The sequence below is a fragment of the Gymnoscopelus microlampas genome, assembly GCF_963454915.1.
Source record: "Gymnoscopelus microlampas genome assembly, chromosome: 17".
In the NCBI taxonomy this organism is placed as follows: Eukaryota; Metazoa; Chordata; class Actinopteri; order Myctophiformes; family Myctophidae; genus Gymnoscopelus; species Gymnoscopelus microlampas.
The window spans coordinates 38,312,597-38,329,143 of NC_139954.1; the positions used below are offsets into that span (position 1 = coordinate 38,312,597).

At 42.9% G+C, this 16,547-nt stretch overlaps 1 protein-coding gene across 5 annotated transcripts in view; it reads left to right on the plus strand.

Annotated features, from left to right (window-relative positions):
* kansl1l (KAT8 regulatory NSL complex subunit 1-like) overlaps nucleotides 1-16,547 on the plus strand; it is a 46,840-nt gene that overhangs the window by 25,439 nt on the left and 4,854 nt on the right. For 2 of the 5 annotated variants that reach the window (XM_084084410.1, XM_084084409.1), the window contains exons 9-16: nucleotides 5,873-6,035; nucleotides 6,408-6,557; nucleotides 10,686-10,832; nucleotides 12,079-12,176; nucleotides 12,589-12,710; nucleotides 14,027-14,072; nucleotides 14,503-14,612; nucleotides 15,165-15,282. In XM_084084410.1, coding sequence (XP_083940536.1) covers nucleotides 5,873-6,035; nucleotides 6,408-6,557; nucleotides 10,686-10,832; nucleotides 12,079-12,176; nucleotides 12,589-12,710; nucleotides 14,027-14,072; nucleotides 14,503-14,612; nucleotides 15,165-15,282 — 954 coding nt within the window. Of the gene's footprint in view, nucleotides 1-5,872; nucleotides 6,036-6,407; nucleotides 6,558-10,685; nucleotides 10,833-12,078; nucleotides 12,177-12,588; nucleotides 12,715-14,026; nucleotides 14,073-14,502; nucleotides 14,613-15,164; nucleotides 15,283-16,547 lie in introns of those variants that run through there. The other 3 variants (XM_084084411.1, XM_084084412.1, XM_084084413.1) reach the window with 3 other exon arrangements.

The window sequence follows — 16,547 nt, forward strand, 5'->3', positions numbered from 1 at the left end:
TACAGTATATCTTAGTATATGTATGTATACCAAATTCTAATTTAAGGGGTGCTCTATTAGTGCTCTATACTTGGTCAGCTCCTTTTTTCATTCTACAATCTACACCTGATCTCTTCGCCAAAAATGGCCAATCTACAAGCCCACAACGTGTCTCGTTGTGAGCTTGTTTTTGCTGAATGTTCGCCCCAGAATAGGGAAGCTAGGTTCCTGTTGGTAAGCAAAAACAAAATAATGATTTTGCAGTACATTAAACTCCTCATTATACTGTAGGTGCTACCATAATACATAACATTTCAGTGCTTGTCTATTGTTAAATTAAAGTTACTTTCACATAAAAGTGGTATCTCCTTCTTACTCTGCTGATCTAAATGGGATCAGATCAGAACGTTTCACTTCACTGATGTCTTCATTTAAAATGTCCCATGTACATGAGTATGTTTAAGTCAATTATTGGTTCTAAATATCGGTTTAGATATATTTTAGGTTAATTGCCCAGCCCTACATATAACACACATTCCAATCTTTTCTTCTTTCTTTCTTTTTTTCCCTTTCCCCCCCCCGACCCTGTAATTGCCTGTGATATATCATGTCATGCCATTTTGGTTAGATGAGCCAAAGTGCCATGATAATAAGCAGCAATGACAAAGCAGCAATGCAGTTCTGCGACATTAGCAGCAGACCAAGGAGTCTTAATGACAGCTTAATGACTTTAATCCATTAAGAGCGGCGGGAACGCATCTGTGTCATTTTAAGTTTTCTTTGGCTATATAAAAAAATAGCAGATCTACAAGCTCATAGCGCGGCACTCGGTGCCGGGCTATGATCTTGTAGATCTGCTATTTTTCTTAAGAATCTTTGAATATATTATATTGTTATGTTACATGCTTTAATTTTCCATGTTTTAGCACCTTCTACAGGCTGACAAGGGAATATCACCTTATTTGATTATTGGAGGTCATCATGACCTCAGGTCCTTTGATCAGTAGTCCTCTAATCAAGTGTGCATCTACTACACCTTGTGGTAGTAATCAAGGGGCATTAGCCACACCCTTAGACCTAACAGACTGAGAACTGCATTCAGACCTCAAGGAAGCTTTGTTTGTGAGTAACCTTAGATTGTTAGTTCTTTGTGTTTGTTAAAAGTTATTCTTCTAAAAAAGGGACTTTTCATGCGATATTATTTCATGTTACATTTGCTAGATTAAAAACATTTGTAGTAAATTCATGATGATTACAATAGTCCCAGAGAAGCTCATTCGGGCCTTGTATCTGGCATTTGATGTAATAATTCATTGTAATATTTGTCAGTTGAAATATGACGTGGTCATTTTCTGTATTTACAGTTTCACACTCCAGAATCTTTAATAAACGGACGTGACATTTCACGTTCAAACTAAGAGGAAGAGTGTTTGTGCTGTCTGGCAATGTGCACACATACACGTGCCCAGGTTCCAGAACAGTGAAAAAACAGCATCTCAGCGAGGTCTCCACAGCAGTCATCCTCGTGATCAAGAGAAGTACTCTTCATAACCTTTCCAGCTCAACCCAAGCTACAAGATGGACGCTACTCCACACACAGAGGAACAGCAGACAGCTCCTGGAGCAAACGAGACTCTTGTGACAAGGTCAATAACCTTCTCAAGCTCAGGCTCGAGCATAATATCTTCTGCCACCGTGGCAGCAGTTAAAGCACGGGCTAAAGTGTTGGCCGCACGTGCCTGCACAGCTTATGTTGAGCAAGCAAACAAACTGTTATTAGAAAAGGCTCGGATAGATGCTGATCTTGCTACGCTGAACCTAAACGAAGACATTGCAGCAGCAGAGGCAGAGGCTGAAGCTCTTGAGGAATTGGAGAGATGCTCCAGGGGCTCCAGAGCACCAGGCATCGCTGCGCTTCCATCCCAATCTGCACAAGAAAGAACCAGTGAGTACGTTGAATGTCATTCTAAAGCATCCAGTGAGCATAACGAACTCACTGAACATAAGCCTCAGCAGCACAATCCTGTTGTGTTGAACAGTGCTCCTCAGCAAGGTGATCCTGTGTTGCACAGTGCCACTGCAGACTTTGCCAATAGTCGCTTCAACAGCACTCAACCGCAAATCTCACCCAGCCAGCAAGCGAAACCACTCTACTCCGCTCACAACCAACAAACTACTCATACTCACTCTGGCGACCATACAGGGTTTGGCGATATCGCTAAATTCCTCGCTCGACGAGAATTACTGAGCTCCAGTCTTACCGAGTTTGACGACCGTCCTGAAGGCTTCGGGGTGTGGAAGTCAAGTTTCCTGAACTCCATTCAAGGAGCAGGACTTACCTGCAGCGAAGAGCTCGATCTGCTAACTAAGTGGTTAGGCCCACAGTCATCAGCACACGTCAAGAGGATTCGAGCTGTCCACGTCAACGACCCGGCTCTAGGCCTGAGAAAGGCTTGGTCTCGTCTTCAGGAGTGTTACGGGTCACCAGAGATGGTTGAGAAGGCTTTCTTAGACAGAGTGGAGAGTTTTCCAAGGATCACTAATAAGGATCCCCAGAAGCTTCGAGAGCTTGGTGATCTGTTACAGGAGATCGCATCAGCAGGGCATGATGGCAATCTACCAGGGCTGACTTATCTGGACACCGCTAAAGGCTTGAATCCCATTGTGGGGAAGTTGCCATTCAACCTCCAGGAAAAATGGATCTCGAAAGGGAGTGATTACAAGCTACGCTACCATGCACAGTTTCCACCTTTCACCTACTTTGCCGACTTCGTTTCTAGAGAGGCCTACATCCGCAATGACCCAAGTTTCACTCTCTTCTCTTCGGATGCTACATCAGTGAAGCCAGACAATGCAGTGAGGCAGATGAGTAACTCCAGAAACGCAGTCACCTCACTCAAAACAGAGGTCTCTTCTTCGTCTGAATCCGACACTACAGAGACTCCCAGGGCTAAATTGGATGTCAATAAGCAATGTCCGATCCATAAAAGGCCTCACCCCCTTAAATATTGTAGAGGGTTCAGATCCAAGGCCATCGAAGAACGCAAGGCCTTTCTCAAAGAAGCTGGCATATGCTTTAGATGTTGCTCTACAAGCAAGCATGTCGCCAAAGATTGTAACATTGCTGTTCAATGTAAAGAGTGCAGCAGTGACAAGCATGTAACAGCTCTCCACCCTGGACCAGCTCCATGGTATAGCCAAACCTCTGAGTCAGAGGATGGCGGGGAGGAGAAGGGTGAGCCATCTCCTACTGTTAACTCCAAGTGTACGGAAGTCTGTGGAGAAAACAACAGCCCACGCTCCTGCTCTAAAATATGCCTCATTACAGTGCATCCCAATGGACAACCAGAAAGGTCAGTAAGACTCTATGCTATTCTCGACGACCAGAGCAACCGGTCTCTCGCCAGATCGGAGTTCTTTGACCTCTTTGGTCTCAAGGGCAACGATGCTCTCTACACGCTCCGGACGTGTGCCGGTATCACTGAGATGTCTGGAAGGAGAGCCACAGGCTTCATCGCGCAACCCTTAGATGGAAGTCTCAGCGTCAATCTCCCGACTCTCATAGAGTGCAACTACATCCCTGAAGACAGGACAGAGATTCCTACTGCGAATATAGCAAAGCATCACACTCATCTCCAGTCCATTGCGAAGCGCATTCCTCCACTCGATCCAGAGGCTCAGATCCTACTCCTGCTTGGACGTGACGTCCTACAGGTCCACAAGGTGAGAGACCAACGCAACGGACCTAATCACGCGCCATATGCCCAGCGCTTGGATCTTGGCTGGGTCATCGTCGGTGAAACCTGTCTAGGCGCAGCTCACAAACCCAAAGATGAGAGTGTGTTCCGCACTCACATTCCTGAGAAAGAGAACCTCACTGTGAGCAGTCAAAGGTCTCGCAGTACAGCTTGCTCATGTTCCGCCCCATCACTGAGATTGTGATGCTCATGTCACCTTAAGGTTACATAGACTGTGCATGTGATTTTTGTCTTTAATAGTGGTATTGCATACAATCCCAGGCAGGGAGTGTTATGTTACATGCTTTAATTTTCCATGTTTTAGCACCTTCTACAGGCTGACAAGGGAATATCACCTTATTTGATTATTGGAGGTCATCATGACCTCAGGTCCTTTGATCAGTAGTCCTCTAATCAAGTGTGCATCTACTACACCTTGTGGTAGTAATCAAGGGGCATTAGCCACACCCTTAGACCTAACAGACTGAGAACTGCATTCAGACCTCAAGGAAGCTTTGTTTGTGAGTAACCTTAGATTGTTAGTTCTTTGTGTTTGTTAAAAGTTATTCTTCTAAAAAAGGGACTTTTCATGCGATATTATTTCATGTTACATTTGCTAGATTAAAAACATTTGTAGTAAATTCATGATGATTACAATAGTCCCAGAGAAGCTCATTCGGGCCTTGTATCTGGCATTTGATGTAATAATTCATTGTAATATTTGTCAGTTGAAATATGACGTGGTCATTTTCTGTATTTACAGTTTCACACTCCAGAATCTTTAATAAACGGACGTGACATTTCACGTTCAAACTAAGAGGAAGAGTGTTTGTGCTGTCTGGCAATGTGCACACATACACGTGCCCAGGTTCCAGAACATATATATATACATATATACAAATCTTTGCTTCTGGGGGTCCCTGGAACCAAATATTTGGGATTGGGAGTCCTTGACATGAAAAACTTTGAGAACCACTGATATCATTATAGCAACATACGTTTAAAAAAAAAAAAGACTTTGGATTTTTTGCACACATTTTCAAGATTTTTCAAAGAAAATTGCAGATCTACAAGCTCGTATTAGATCTGCTATTTTTGAATAGCCAAAGAAATCAAAAAATGACACAGATGCGTTCCTGGTCTTAATGGGTTATCGGTTTGATTATACAGGCAGCCTTAGTAGCTTCTCCAAGACATCATGACTCACTCCATAACAATGAGACCGAGAGAAGAGAACCACTACCTGAGATATTTAAACCCCACGGCTATGCTCTCTGCCGTCTCCATTTTCGAGTGCCTGATGTGGAGAATGAGAGATCATATCGTCGGGCAGAAACCTCTTATCTAATTTTCTTTTACTTTTTGTGTTTTTGTTGGTAAATGAACGGCCTACTTGATCACACTACAGCGTCACTCAAAGCATCAACAGTAGCAGATCCGAAAGCTCGCTTTGAGCTTGTAGATCTGCTACTTTTGCTACTTTTCTTTATTTGAATCCTGAAAAGTAACTGTTTTGGACATATACAGTATGAGCTGTCCACCTGACAGAGATGATATAATCACAGACTCACTTTTGGTTGTTTTTTTTCCCCTCACCAATTTAGTTGCCATGCCAGTTCCCATGTTTATACTCCCTGTCACTGACAACTAAGGCTGTCACAAGCATGACATTTTAGTTGACTGATTAATTGTCATACAAATCATTCCGATTCATGTCGGAACACTGGAATGCAACCATAATTCATGGAATATCTGCGTGTTGTGCGTGCGTGCATGCGAGTGAGTGAGTGAGTGAGTGAGTGAGTGTGCCACCAGTCGGTATTCCTCACACGGAACTCCATATATGGTCATGAAAGGGACACAGACAGACAGATACAGAAATTCCCATATATGGACATAAAAGGGAGACAGACAGACAGATACAGAAATCTCCATATATGGACATGAAAGGGAGACAGACAGACAGATACAGAAATTCCATAATGGGCATAAAAGGGGGGCAATTGAACCCCAGTCTCTCTATGGTGATGAGCAGGTACTTTACTCCTGAACCACCCAGATGCCAAATCACACATTCTATGTGTGCCCCCCCACCTCTCGTTTTATCATCTTACCTACTGTATCTTTCTCTCTCCTTGACTCTCTCTCTCATTCAGCGGGTGGAGCGGTCTCCCTCGTCCTCCTCGACCTCCACCTGTCCAACATGCTCCTCCTGTGACCCCGTGGCCCTGTGCGCTGACCCCACCTGCACCTCCAGCAGTCCCCTGACCTCTTCCACCGCCCCCTCCAGACCCCACCCCGTTCTGTCTCTCTCTTCAGGTAAGGCAAAGACACATGTTCACACCAGTGGCTCTCAACCTGTTGATATGTGTCAGGCCACGGACCCCCCATTTAATACCATAATCTCTGGTGGTCCCCGGACCTGATGTTGAGAATCACAGAATTGTCTTATTGTTTTTTTTTATAAGAATGGGAGCTTTCAGGGAAATTGACCATTATCTGATCCACTTAAGCCCTGATTTGTACTTTGTTGCACGATGGTGTTGCACGTCAAAATTGGCATGTCTGAAATGTTTATCTCCTCCTTAACTGAAACCACTTTGTAGGATTATCCTAACTATGGGCTCATATATACAGGCAATTGTTCAGCAAAAGACAAATGCTCCTCTCCCCCCCCCCCCCTCCTCTCAGACACTCCCCTGTCCCATCATCTGCAGACAGCCCTGGCCAGAGAGGAGTGGCTCCAGAGGCCTTTGGTCGTCAAGGCTGAACGATCCAGTCCGGGAGGACACTGCTACTACAACACATCAGGCTGTGACTCCTCCACACTGCTGCACAACAGTAAGCGAGGCGTTGTGAGCTTGTAGATCTGCTATTTTATCGGCAAAGAGGTTTGGTGTAGTGGGGAAAAAAGAGCAGACTACACTGTAAGTACAGAGTGAAAGGTCAAGTTTATTAAGTGTTGACGGTTTTAGTGGTTAAATATCTGAAAACACACATTAACATGAATCCAACACAACACTGATGAGAGTGCCGTCAAATAACAAAACTATATGATATCTATATGAAAAAAGTTGTGGGGGTCCCCGCTTCATCTCTGTCTCGGCTAGGGGGTCCTTGGGCTGAAAAACGTTGAAGACCCCTGCTCTAGATTGTAGATCCATCGAGCACTAACCCTCTCTGGAATCTCAGGTCTGTGTGCGTGTATATGCACGTGTGTGTGTGTGTGTGTGTGTGTGTGTGCATGCTTGTGCGTGTGTGTGTGTGTGTGCTTGCACGCATGTACCGATTTACAGTGTGTGTGTGTGTGTGTGTGTATGTTGTGTGTAAGTGCATGGTTGGGTTATACTATAGTGTGTGTGTGTGTGTGTGTGTGTGTGTGTGTGTGTGTGTGTGTGTGTGTGTGTGTGTCAGTCTCGCCCACTGAGGGTCAATCATTAACGACCCCCCCCCCCCCCCCCCCCCGTTGCCCCCTGGGCTCCAGAGCCCACCGCTTCGATTGGCTCTCAACTCAGCCTGCCGTCATCGACCATGACCAGGGTCAACCGCCCCAAAACAACCAGCCACGCGAGATGGAGGGACGAGAAGGAAGAATAGAGGGATGGAGTGAGCATGTGGGGGTAGGGGACGAAAGGAAAAGAGAGAGGTTAGAGGTTATGGAGAAGAAGGAATGTGGATTATGGCCTGGAGGAGAGGTCAACGAGTGGAGGAGAGGAGAGGAGAGGAGGTTCTAGGCCAGTGGTTCTCAAACTTTTTCATGCCAAGGACCCCCAAAATGATATGTATTTGGCCGCGGACCCCCATCTCAAAATATTCCAGGGACCCCCCCAGAAGCAAAGATTTGAGTTCCCTTAAACGATGTTCGCTTAAAAAAAAAATATATATTCAAAGATTTGCACAAACTTTCACGATATTTAAAAAATAGCAGATATACAAGCTCATAGCGCGGCACTCGGTGCCGCGCTATGAGCTTGTAGATCTGCTATTTTTGAATAACCAAAGCATAAAAGGTTAAAGTGGTTACAATCATTGTGATGCTATATTAGTCCCTGGAACCCCCCCCCCCCAAGGACCCCCACTTTGAGAACCGATGTTCTAGGCTGTAACCAGCAGGTAGCAGCGTGTCGGAGACGTAACGCACCACGAACCCTGTTCGATTTCCTGTCAACAGCACTGACCTCAGGTCAGTGTAGCCAATGATTGATGAACAAGCTAGAAATGGTACAACGGACCAACAGAAAGCTGCACTAGTTAAAGGGATAGTTCACCCCCAAAATGACATTTTTTCTATCGTTTACTCACCCCATGGATACTCACCCCATGGAGACTTGAATTCATGGAAATATATATATTCTTAACTAAAAAATAGGGCGTAGATCACTGAGCTTATAGATCTGCTATTTTGGAAAATGTGTGCAAATCTTTGAATATATACGAACTACTGAACGCCCCTTTCTGTGACGCACACGGAAATTTCCTCTGTCCCCCCAGAAGCGGATACAGACGCTCCATACACACGCTTCAGAGCCAGAGGAGGCGTCTACCTTTATATGTCTATGGGAAAAGTACTCACAATTTTTACTTAGGTAAAAGTAGCAATACCGTAATATAATAATCACACCTGTGTGAAGGTAGCGGCGCCTTTGATATATTTTGTCATAGATATGTGTTTCTACTAGAGAAACAATATTAAAAGGCTTCCAGTGGCACTAAATAGTGCCATTGGAAGCGAATCACCAAATGCATTCCAAGGTAAGTGGAAAAAACTGATCTGTCATAGCTGATAGAGTGGGTACCTAAAAAATAAACTTTAGGTACCCACTCTATCAGCTTCTATCTTCGTAGCTTTTTGTAGCAGATATACAAACTTCGCGCTCTATACCTTTAGGTATAGAGCGGATATTAGCCCTCTATACCTGGCTTTTGCGTCAACGTTCTGATTGGTCAGGCTCGCCAAGGTTCTGATTGGTCAGGTCCGTCAACGTTCTGATTGGTCAGGTCCGTCAACGTTCTGATTGGTCACTATTCATGACATCACTATGTTACTATTCATGACATCACTATGATGTCATGAATAGTGACCAATCAGAACGTTGACGGACCTGACCAATCAGAACGTTGACGGACCTGACCAATCAGAACCTTGGCGAGCCTGACCAATCAGAACGTTGACGGACCTGACCAATCAGAACCTTGGCGAGCCTGACCAATCAGAACGTTGACGCAAAAGCCAGGTATAGAGGGCTAATATCCGCTCTATACCTAAAGGTATAGAGCGGCTAGCGCCGCTAAAAAATACTCTGTTACAAGTACAGTAAAAGGCCATGTGTTCAAAATGTTACTTGAGTAAAAGTACAAAAGCATTGGCATCAAAATATACCTAAAGTACCAAAAGTAAAAGTACTAAAATGTTTGAAAATAGCAGATCTACAACGCGTCGTGAGCTTGTAGATCGGCTATTTTCAAACAGCCAATGACGTATATAGGGTATGTACTGTATAGTAGTTAAACTGATATTGCTATATTTGACTCATTTACCTTCAGATAGCTACTGTACATAATAGCATACTGTACCATGTTGTCCCCCTGTCCCTCAGACTCTGAGAGTGTACAAATGGAACCAAATGGACCCTAACGGGTCCATTTGGTTCCATTTGTACACTCTCAGAGTTAAATGAACACTAATGATGATGATACAGTGTAGATTGGGACCCCCAAGAAATGAAAATGGTTGAGTCCCAGGCATATCTTTTCAAATGGGGGTCCGTGGGCTAATATGTGTCAATTTGGGGGTCCTTGACACGAAAAAGGTTGAAAACCATTGGTGTAGGACAGGGGTCGGCAACAGGCGGCCCGCGGGCCGAAATTGGCCCGCGGGCGGGAGGGATTTTATTTTTATACAGTATCAGACCGATAGTCTCACATATAGGCCGCTATTATATCTATTATATCCAAATACAGAAAGATACAGTATGAATGATTTACTGAAAAGTGTTATAAAAAAAGTATTAAAAATTAATGTTAAAATAATTATAAATACTTATTTCATAGAACCTGAACCCACTTTTGAAATCATGCACTCATAAACACGATGCATTTTAAAGGATTTATAACATTTTATAGCTAGATTAGAGGAAAATGGAGAAGAAAAAAGAAATCACCAGAAAAATCGCCTGTGCTGATATTTAAACCGGAAAAAATGTTGATTTATATTGGTCAAACAGAACCGAATTAGACCCAAATTAGACCCGAATTAGACCGAGTTAGACCCGAATTAGACCCGAAAAATTTTGCGGCCCGCGATGGAATGTCTGGGAGTGATATTGGCCCTAGGCTTATCTCAGTTGCCTACCCCTGGTGTAGGAGCATGGGACAGTGTGGCTCCAGTCATCTGTAATGGGACAGTACAGTATATATACTGGGACAGTGTGGTTCCAGTCATCTGTAATGGGACAGTACAGTATATATACTGGGATAGTTGAGGATTAGCTGTGGGAGCTCATTGTGCACTTTAACCAAGCTGCCTAATCCCCCAGGGACTGGAGAGGGATTTGGGACAGCGAGGGGAAATTCCTGCGTTGTACTAACTCTCTCTCTCTCTGTGTGTGTGTGTGTGTGTGTGTGTGTGTGTGTGTGTGTGTGTGTGTGTGTGTGTGTGTGTGTGTGTGTGTGTGTGTGTGTGTGTGTGTGTGTGTGTGTGTGTGTGTGTGTGTGTGTGAGAGAGAGACAATTTTCCTGGTGCTCACAAGAGAAAGGGTTGTTTGTCGTTGTGAGCTTGTATATCGGCTATTTTGGGTGTGTGACACGTGTGCAATTAAACCCAGGCGTTAGGGTTCAAAATGGCAAAATAAATCACCATACTAAAATATTCTAGTTAAATTTGTACAGTAGTAATACAAACGTGTGTGTGTGTGTGTGTGTGTGTGTGTGTGTGTGTGTGTGTGTGTGTGTGTGTGTGTGTGTGTGTAGATCAAAGTCACAGGCATCACGTGAGACATGGGAAGGGCGGAGTCAGAGGCCCTTCACCCGTAAGGTGGGCGGGCACTGTTCAGACGCCAAACAGCAGAGCCAATCAGCGGAGGAGGAAGAAAGGACACACCCACACCGTGACAGAAGGTAGGTGTGGTCTACGTTAGCATATTACCGTCGGTAATCACATTATTGGCTCAGGAATGCGACAAAAACAAAAACATCTCCATAAATTCAATGCTTCATGGGGTGTGTAATTGATAGAAAATAAGTAATCTTTTGGGTGAACTACTCCTTTAAGCCCATCCACACCAATGATAAGTGCACTACTATACTATAAGATAAGTGATTGCAAATTGCAACTCATTGCATTGCAAAATTGCATGCCAGTGTTGTGGACTAGGCTTTTGTTTTACATTTGAGGAACATAAAAAAGCATGTATGTTTTATAGTAATTATAATGGTTGGATTATTACATTTGGATTATTACATTTGCTGCCTAAAGAAATACTACTGCTCCATTGATCCTAATTAAGGATGAAATTGCGTGCTTTCAGCTTCTTTTTTAATTACTGTGTAACTACAGTTACTGTGTGTCCTTCTGATATGGCAATTTATCAATTTCAACTTAGGCTTGGTGTAGAATTGTGATGTGACAATAAGTTATTGTCACATCCCAATTTTACCTCAGGCATAAAAGGTGAAAATATTTTCTGCAAGCTTCCCACAAATTGGAGTTTCGTTTTTGAATAATAAGAATACGAGTGAAAGTAAGCATAGTAAACACACAATTTAATTGGTTCTTTTTTGTCTTGATCTCTCCATTTCATGGGCATGTGCCAGAGTCTTTGCACACAGCATCGCACTTGCCCTGATATAGGGCGCGTTCGAAAATACAGCACTGAGCGCACTGGCCAATACAAACTAATAGGCGAGTGTGCTCCAGTGCGTAATTTCCGAACGCACCCATAGTGTTCAGGGGGCGTTGCCTATGCTAATAGCACACAATTGGCCACACCCCTCATCAGTCAGCACACCTGGGTAAGAGCAGATCAGGAGGTTAAGATTGTTTGGTGCTGGAGTTAACTTCTCTTATGTCTCCGCTTAACATTTAAGAGACATTTTAATGTTGCTGTAGTTTACTTGAATCCCAACATCCATTTACTGGGGGGAACTTTTGCCAAAAAAATCAATCTGATATACAGTACAAGCTCAGAGATTTTGTGTAGACTGAAAAAAGTACAGTAACTCAAGTTTTTCCAGAGGGTTTAAGTGGTTAAAGCTCTAGTCCATCATCCTGTGCGTGTGTGTGTGTTCGCATGTATGTGTGTGTGTGTGTGTGTGTGTGTGTGTGTGTGTGTGTGTGTGTGTGTGTGTGTGTGTGTGTGCGTAGATGAGGAGGATTTTCTGTCCCAGCTCTCTGATCCTGAGGACAGTTCAGAGGATACATGGTCACCCCAGATCTCTCACACGCGCAAGCAGTCCACACCGGTAACTCACACACACACCCCATCACCCTCTACTGCAGAAGATATTCCCAGAATTATTGGCCATTTCCAAATTCAAACCCACACCTTAGAATTCTCTGCTTTTCCGTCTGATATTTTTATCGCTGAGAAGAGGTCATAAGCGCTTAAAATGTGTTCATAGAACAATTTCTTATGGGAATATTATCGATCTAGATCAGCGATTCTCAACCTGTGGGCCACGACGATGTTGCAAGTGTGTCCCCAAATAATTTAAATGATAATATGGCAAAAATATATATATACGTTTCCTTTTTAATGTCAAATAAAAAAGTCTAAACCACAGCTCGGTGTGTGGGTTCTAGCAGTAAACTGAGACCTTCTCTGTCGTCCATGCTCGTTTGGTCACATGGTTTCTGTGCTCCCCCCGCTCCCAGGCGCCCGTTCGCAGACGCCAGGCGGACAGCGTGTACGACATCCACAACCTCGCCTTCCCCATGGCGCTGGTCTCCAAGTCCAAAGTGGAGAAGATGGAGTACAAAAACATCCTCACGCGTGGGTAGGTAAATATCTCGTCCAGGAGGAGAGGGAATGTGTGCATAATTCATGTCCTCATTGGTATTCTAGAACTAGAGAGATGTTTATGGTCATTTCATAAAAAAATACAACATTTTGTTTGGTAGCAACCCACTCCAAAAATCTGCATAAAAATACAAATATTGAATAGTAAGGTTTGTCATAACTCACAAAAGTCTGTTAAAAGATAGGATCAGCCAAAATCTACAAAACAACAACCACTGAATATAGACTATACAAGGACTGAATTATGTATTTATAACTGTATTCCTCAGAGGAGGAGGAATTTAGTTTCATAGTCTTTTAACCCATTGAGACCTGGAACTGTGTCATTTTTAGATTTGAGCTAAAAAGCATTATTTTACACTTTAGGCTATTCAAAAATAGCAGATCTACAAGCTCGCCGCGCTACGAGCTTGTAGATCTGCTATTTTTGAAAAATGGTGAAAATGTGTGCAAATCTTTGAATATATATATATTTTTAAAGCGAACATTTTTAACTCAAATCTTTGCTTCTGGGGGGGTCCCTGGAACAACATATTTTGATGGGGGTACGCGACCAAATACATATAATTCTGGGGGTCCTTGACATGAAAAAGTTTGAGCACCACTGATATAGAAACATAGGTTTTTCAGAAAATTGTTGAGATTTAGGAGACATGTAGAATCGGCTTCAGGTCTCAATGGGTTAAGTGACTGCAACATCTGTTGAGCATTTCATCCGTACACACTAAAGTCCTCAGTGTTAAGTTAAGCCCCAGACAGAGTTTTGGTTGCATTATGTACGCTGTGGGGCTAAAATGTACACTCAGGATTTTTACAGTGAAATGTTAGTGGTTTTGTTCTTGTGATCAGTACACAGTGAAGTCCCCTGTGTTTATTTAAACCCCAGAGTGTTGTACACATAGAACCAAATTCAACCAAACACATTTTACAGTCTAAAGGGGCCATATACTCCAAGCACTATATCATTGCTGTCGGGTAGAAACCTCTCCATTCTCCATATTTTAACTTTTTGTGTTTTTTCATAAATTAACGCCCTACTCGATCATACATATAGCGTCACACAAAAGCATCAAAAATAGCAATTGTACATAGCAATAGCAATACAAATCTGGGAACCGCTTTTTGGGGTAGTTGTTGCTCTGTATAGTATATAGCAACATAATTTGTTTTGTATTTTTTTAATAAATATTTTTCAGAAAACTTAGGTCGGGATTTAATAGGCTTTTCTTTCATCGGCCTGAGGCCTAAATGGGTTTATTGGGTTTTAATGCATGTGTTTGTGTGTCCGTGCAGGTGGAGGGTGGTGGAGTGCCAGTCCCCAGGAGACAAACCAGAGGAGGTAAGAGTATAGCCGCATCCCTGTGTTGTTGCTTCTTTGGGCTATTTTTTTTTATCGTGGAACATGTGTGCAAATCTTTGAATATATATATATATATATATATATTTTTTTTTTAAAGCAGACATTTTTAACTCAAATATTTTCTTCCGGAAGGGGGGGGTCCCTTGAACAACGTATTTGGAGATGGGGGTCGGCAGCCATCATTTTGGGTGGCCCTTGACATGAACAAGTTTGAGAACCACTGATATAGCATTAGCAACATACGTTTTTTCAAAAAACTGTTTTAGTTTTAGTAAAATTTAGTTACAATTGTTTGCTTTAAAAAAATATATTCAAAGACTTGCACACATTTTCATGTTTTTTCAAAAAATAGCCAAAGTATAAAATAATGGTTAAAGTGGTTAAAATGTGTTTAACGTCTGTCCACTAGGAGGCAGTGACGGACGAGGCGTTCCACCAGAGACACTTTGCATCTGAGCAGAGAGAGAAGCAGGGCTGGTCCGCCCTGAGCATGAACCCCAGCTACAAACAACCCTCCAGGTGCGCACGTGCACACAGACACACACACACACACACACACACACACACACACCGACACACAGACACACAGACAATTTTATTATGCCCTTTTCCTGAATCAGAATCTACTTAATTGTCACAGGTTTACAGGTGTAAAGAAGTGGGTGAAAGTTTTTTTTTTTTTTTTGGCAAGCTCCATCATTTCGGAGCAGAAAAAACTACTTCCACCCACTTCTTTACACCCGTAAACCTGTGACAATAAAGTTGATTCTGATTCAGGAAAAAGGCATAATAAAATCGGCTACGGACCCCCATCTCAAAATATTTTGTACCAGACCCCCCCCCCCCCATCCACCCCCGCCACCAGAAGCAAAGATTTGAGTTAAAAATGTTCAAAAATATATATATTCAAAAGTTTTGCACACATTTTAACGATTTTTCAAAAATAGCAGAATCGATTAACCATTATTATTTTATACGTCACCCTACAACAGTGTCGTGCAAGACTAGTGGAAAATAGCAGATCTACAAGCTAAAAAGATGAGATATGGTTGTTGTTGTTGTTCACTCCAGGTCGGGCAGCAGGTGGTCCGCCGGTGTGGAAGGGGTGTGCTCCTCCTGGTCAGAGGATGGGACGGTGGACCCCCAGATGGACACAGAGGAGCAGCCAGGAGGTGCAGAGGAGTGGCTGGTAAGACAAAAACACGACACGCCTCACACCAGAGTGGTGGTTCTCAACCTGTGGGTCGGGACCCAGATGATTTTTTTTTTTGGGGGGGGGTCGTCAGATGACAGTGAAGTGACAATTTTTAAACGGATAGTTCACCCCCGAAATGACTTTTTTTCCTATCGATTAGTCACCCCATGAAGACTTGAATTCATGGATATTTTTTTGTTTTTGTTGCATTCCTAAGTCAATAATTTAATGGTTCTGGTAGGAGACGCAAAGAGTCTACTTTGTGTCTCCTACCGGAACCGCTGCCTACCGGTCCACTGGTCATCAAATTATTGGCTTAAAAATGTGAAAAATCTCCATGAATTCAAGGTATTTTTTTTTCTGTGAACTACTTTTAAAGTACATTTTACCCATATACATACACACACACACACACACACACACACACACACACACACACACACACACACACACACAGACACAGACACAGACACAGACACACGCGCACAAGCAGGATAGCATTTGTTAAATGCAAGTTGAGATAAATAACAGCATGTGTCTGGCAGAAACCTCTTGTCTCCACAGTCCACATTTAACAGTTGACACATTATGGCAAAACCTGAGACTGCTTGACATCCTACAAACATTATTCCCAAGTGTTTCTTTATTTGCTTTTTAAATAGCGATTTCTGTGTCAATTTGCTCACTAGCCATGGCAAGGAATTCCATGTTTTCATTGCTCTCTATTCTACTCTGCGCTTCAAGAAATGAGTGTTTGCCTTGGGAAATGATGTGTGATTCACAAACCGTGTGATTACTGCTCTGATCATGATTAGAATATAAACCGCATGTGAAGCCTCCTCCCCACTTCTGTTTCGTCTTTACAGTTGCGCAAATTAATCCGAATATAAATCGAAATCATCTAAGTATATTTAGCTTGCTGCTTAGCAGAGATGGAAATTAAAAAACAAAATGTAAAGATATTTTAAAATATATTTTCGTGAACGGAAGTGCCAGTTTCCTCAATCGGATTTCGGGAGTTGTAGTTCCAGACTCTATATAGCATTCGGAGATTGTGGAATAGTTGTCTGGCTATGCGAGACTACATCTGTGGAGACGCATTTTAGCTTATAAAGGCACTTTTGTGGAAGGAATGTGTCTGGGATGATGGCGTTTAAGATGAGATAATAAGTATATGGCCCACAAATCAGTAGCAGACAGAAAATTAAGTGTGTGCGTGTGTGTGTGCGGCTGCGCCCATTATCATATCCTGATGGGTC